General features: G+C 32.1%; 1 protein-coding gene across 1 annotated transcript; it reads left to right on the top strand.

Annotated features, from left to right (window-relative positions):
• The first annotated feature begins 3224 nt into the window (after nucleotides 1-3224).
• On the top strand, nucleotides 3225-4163 carry LOC143672899 (olfactory receptor 5K1-like). Its single transcript, XM_077147351.1, has one exon. The coding sequence runs from the start codon at nucleotides 3225-3227 to the stop codon at nucleotides 4161-4163; it is 939 nt and encodes a 312-aa protein (XP_077003466.1).
• The last annotated feature ends 673 nt before the right edge of the window (nucleotides 4164-4836 follow it).

Genomic DNA, 4836 nt, shown 5'->3' on the forward strand with positions numbered 1-4836 from the left:
ACAAATGTAGAGAGGAAGAGTGAAGTGAAGTGTGTGGCCAAGTGACCTGGGTTAATAAGGAGAAAGCAAGGTAGTAGGTACAATAAAGACAGACTGTGGAGTATCTGGAAAACCAAAAAATAGAAAATGAATTTTGTTGAAAAGTAATGAGGTACCATTAAGTGTTCTTCATAAGAATACTTCGGTGTCACTTTTGATCAATAATCCAACAAGTGTTTATTAAGCACTAAACAGGGCCAGACACTATTCAACATGTTGGGAATATAGGAATTAACAAGACAGAAAAGGGTCCTTCTCTCTTAAGCCTTTTTGCTAACAGTAGTGGTGGGGTTGGGAGTGATGGATTATAGATGTAACAAAAAATAAATATATAGTATGCTGAGGAGTAATTAGTGATATGAAAAATAAAACCAGGGTAAAAAAGTTTAAGAGCAGCTGAAGTGAACACAAAAGATAGTAGAGCAATCTCAGTAAGTTATAGGTGGTCTAAATAATAATATTGATGTTATTCCCAAGAGTGCTTTTAGGATACGGGGGAAGAGTCGCTAGTCACTAGTTGGTGACCCTGGATGAACCCACCACACATTTTAATCTGCTTTCCATCAAATGCTAATTATCTTTCATGAATCATATTAATATCACATCTAACAGTTGGGGGTTAAACCAGCCCAGGATCATATCCTGCCCATATTTTACCTTATTAAAAAAATGATGAACAGGACTGTAAAAAAATGAGATAAGTGATAGAGATTTCAGTAAGGGTCATTTCCATTAACCTCAATGTCTCACTACAATTTCCCTAGTTAATACTGCATGGTTTATATGAATTAGGGACCAAATATTCCCACATAAATAAATGATGACAGTGCAAGTAAACCCCTTTAGGAATTGATAAAAAAAACATGTTTTGCACTGTAAAGAACATAATATTAACAATAGCCTATTAGTTGTCTCCAGACATTCATTCTTTAATCCCAAATGTTTTAGAGACCAAGATTTTTATTTTGAAATTCTATAAATTCTAATACCACTAAGCAATTAACAAGCTATAACAAAACCCTTCCCTGTGACATCTAGGTAGGAGAAACATTATTTTTATTTTTGCTTTCCACAATATCATCCATAACTATTTATCTCTAAATTTATTTACAATTTTTCATTATTCAGAGATTTTAAGTCTTTGATTGTCATTGCAATTTTTCTCTAAGTTGAATACTGTGCAGAATAGATTGAGACACAATATTACAATGGGATTTTCCAATTTAAGGTAAAAATTCAAAATATGTAAGGTCACAAAGAATATCTGTTAAATAATACAGGCACACACATTGAAATTCATTTATAATTTATCTGAATGAATGAATTAAATTTAATGTTTTATAATAATTTAAATTTTAGCCAAATAATATATATTGAGGTTGTCATTATGGAAAATTAACAAGTTTTGACTTTAGAATTTGTGTTTTACACCTTTATATAATAATGTATTACATAAAAATGAGAGAAGATAGCTTTGTAAATCAAAACAAAATTAGTTCTCAAAAATCCTAGCAATATTTAAAGGGTTTTAATCTTTTTAAGTATTGGGAAAATAAGAATAAAGGCAAATTTATTTTTATTTATTAACTCAGAGCTATTGAGATCTATATTAGAAAACATAATTATTTTCCAAGTTGACTTGTCACAGTTGATAAGAGCAGATATAGGATTTGAAACTTTCTGCCTTTCTCATAGCATTCTTAGATATTTTAGAAGCATGTCATCATTAATCTTAAATGCTGCAATCTAATAAGGAAATTGTCCATGATTGCATAAAATGAAAGCATTGTAGGTGATTCTAGATTGCTTTGAGTATATAATTCATGACCAATGGACTGGAAAATGGAGATCAGTGTGGTCAGGAGAATTTAGCTTGAATTTTATTAAGTAGCATTATATATGAACTATGTCTGATGCAAGGAAGGAAATGTTTTGAGATACTGATAAGAACAACAGGGATAAAAGCGTGGGCATAGTCAGTGTTTGTGAAAATGAGTGCGGTACTCAGGATGGAGGTAGAAATGTCAGAAATAGCTAGAGAGCAGTGTAGCCAAAAGTGTCATAGCTGATATTGAACATGAGGTATGAAGATGGAGGTCAACAGAGTTAGAGAGAGCTTTAAATGCCACCATAAGGAATTCGACTTTATTTTAAATGCACCAAAGTTTAAACTTTTTCTGGAAGCAGATTGTTGCTTTTGTCTATCAAAAAACTGTGGCCATTGAATTTCCATAGATGTAAATGGTTCTAAAAATGATCAAGGGAACATAAACTTAAATGAGTTAACACTTCATTGAGAGCTCTCTTTTGATAAGCTCCAAATGTCAGAACTTTCTACAGAAGATGTTGGAAAGGGTACATGAAAGGCATTTGTAAAATCTTATAATTTGTTAACCACTATTAGGGCATTTCAGAAGCTTAATAATATCATAATATCAAGATTTGTCTTAAATAAGAAATATCTTTAGTCAGATAGATGTAGAAAAACTGACATTTTATTTACAAGTAGTCTCAGAGAGTTGGTTCTGCCCAGGCAGGAATAGGTTCCACAATGTGTAGATATAGATACGAAAGTTACATTTGCAACTCATTTATTGAATAAATACATGGATATATTTCCCACTTTCCAAAAAAGTTTCCTTAAATATAAACAGTCCCATCCTTCATCTTTAGTGGTCTTTATGCATATCTTCAGACACATAAATTTCAACTGAATGTGGGCATCAATTTCAAACATAATTACACTGGGATAGGATCCACAAACTTTTTGCACAGCAGGAAAATACATTTACAGGAAAAATTGTTTTTAAGTATACCATGGATATCCAATACATAAACTGAGAGTGGAATTATTTGGAAATACTGAAACAAGTTTGAGTAAACTAGATTTGTACAATATCCTTGCATAAATTTACACAGAAAGCATTTAATACTCTAAGCTCTCTCTTTGTAATTATTAAAGCAATCCTATGAAACTTGACCTCATAGCTTGAGATCACAGAGCAGATTTTGAGGGGAGATGATGTGTCCCAAAAGTATCTGTGCTTGTATTCAAAAGAGAACAGAGGATGATTGAGGAAAGTCTTTAGTCTGTTTTAAAAGGGGAAATTTGAAGGAAAAATTGGAAACCTTGTAAATTAGAATCTTCTTTCTCTATAATTCCAATCTCAATACAGATGGTGGAGATGATTGAATATAACCACTCCTTGACAATGAACTTTTTCCTCATTGGATTTACTGATTTACCAGAGCTGAAGCTCCTTCTGTTTGTCATGTTCTTTGCCATCTATCTGATCACCATGGTGGGGAATCTTGGTTTGGTGGTACTGATCTATATGGAGCGTCGTCTTCACACACCAATGTACATCTTTCTGGGCAACCTGGCTCTGATGGATTGCTGCTGTTCCTGTGCTATTATCCCCAAGACATTAGAGAACTTCTTTTCAGAAGACAGGATAATATCCCTTTATGGATGCATGGCACAATTTTATTTTCTTTGTCTTGCTGAAACTGCAGACTGTTTTCTTTTAGCAGTGATGGCTTATGACAGGTATATGGCAATATGCAGCCCACTGCAGTACCATACCAAGATGTCAAAGAAACTCTGCATTCAGATGACCACAGGGGCCTATGTAGCTGCAAACTTGAATTCCATGATTCACGTAGGGTTACTCTTTAGGTTAACTTTCTGTGGGTCTCATCAAATCAATCACTTTTTCTGTGATGTTTTTCCACTGTACAGACTTTCTTGTGTTGACCCCTATATCAATGCCCTGATGGTACTTATCTTTGCATGGATAATTCATACCTTTACTATTACCACAGTCCTAATCTCTTATCTCTTCATACTTTTCACTATTTTTAGAATGAAATCCAAAGAGGGAAGAGGAAAAGCTTTATCAACTTGTGCATCCCATTTTCTCTCTGTCTCAATTTTCTATGGTTCTCTTATATTTGTTTATATTCAACCAAGCTCAGTTAAAGAGAAAGAGAAAGATATTTTTGTTGCTGTTTTTTATACTGTAGTCATTCCTTTTTTAAACCCTTTTATTTATAGCTTAAGAAACAAAGAAGTGATAAATGTTTTGAAAAGAATTATGAAGAATAAATCTCAAACATTCTGAAACAAATATGACATCCTGCACCAAACTCAGTTTTGTATGATAAAGACATTTTTAAAGTCAAGAGATGGCAAATAAATGTAAAATGACTATTTTACATGTAAAATATTAAACCACTAAAATATTCTTTTTGTAAGTGAAATATTGTATAAATGGATACCTAATACAAGAAACTGGTGTTCTTCTGAGATGTATTTCAAAATATAAGCTCATAGATCCATTAGGAAGGAGAAAATGATTATTCCTGGCATCACAAATTATCTCAGAGTCTAATTAGTTACATTTTTAAAAAACTTCCAAAAAATACTATGGATAGAATACAGTTTATAATTTTAATAATGTTGGAAAATTCACAGAGTCTCTAATTTACAAATTTAATCATATTCCAAGATCTCAAATATTAGTCACATAAGCAACAGCATCTATCACGTGTAAGTGTGCTTCTGAGTTTGATTCTCAGTTTTCCTTTTGTTCTAGAGATTATAATTGAAAACGGATTAATGTAAAATTTTTATTCTCAAATTGAGAATTTAGCCTTTAGTCTTAGATGTTTATCCTCATAAGCTCTCTAGAATAGATTATCTTTTTAATAAAGATTTAGCACATTGTAGTTGCAGATGATGGTACTTATATTGAAAAACCTATGGATTTGAATATTTTCATGCAGTTTGATTTG

This window comes from Tamandua tetradactyla (assembly GCF_023851605.1).
Source record: "Tamandua tetradactyla isolate mTamTet1 chromosome 22 unlocalized genomic scaffold, mTamTet1.pri SUPER_22_unloc_1, whole genome shotgun sequence".
NCBI classification, from domain to species: domain Eukaryota; kingdom Metazoa; phylum Chordata; class Mammalia; order Pilosa; family Myrmecophagidae; genus Tamandua; species Tamandua tetradactyla.

Bases quoted from the DNA above. Each gene is read 5' to 3' on its own strand.
- LOC143672899 (XM_077147351.1), top strand. From the start codon at position 3,225: ATGATTGAATATAACCACTCCTTGACAATGAACTTTTTCCTCATTGGA.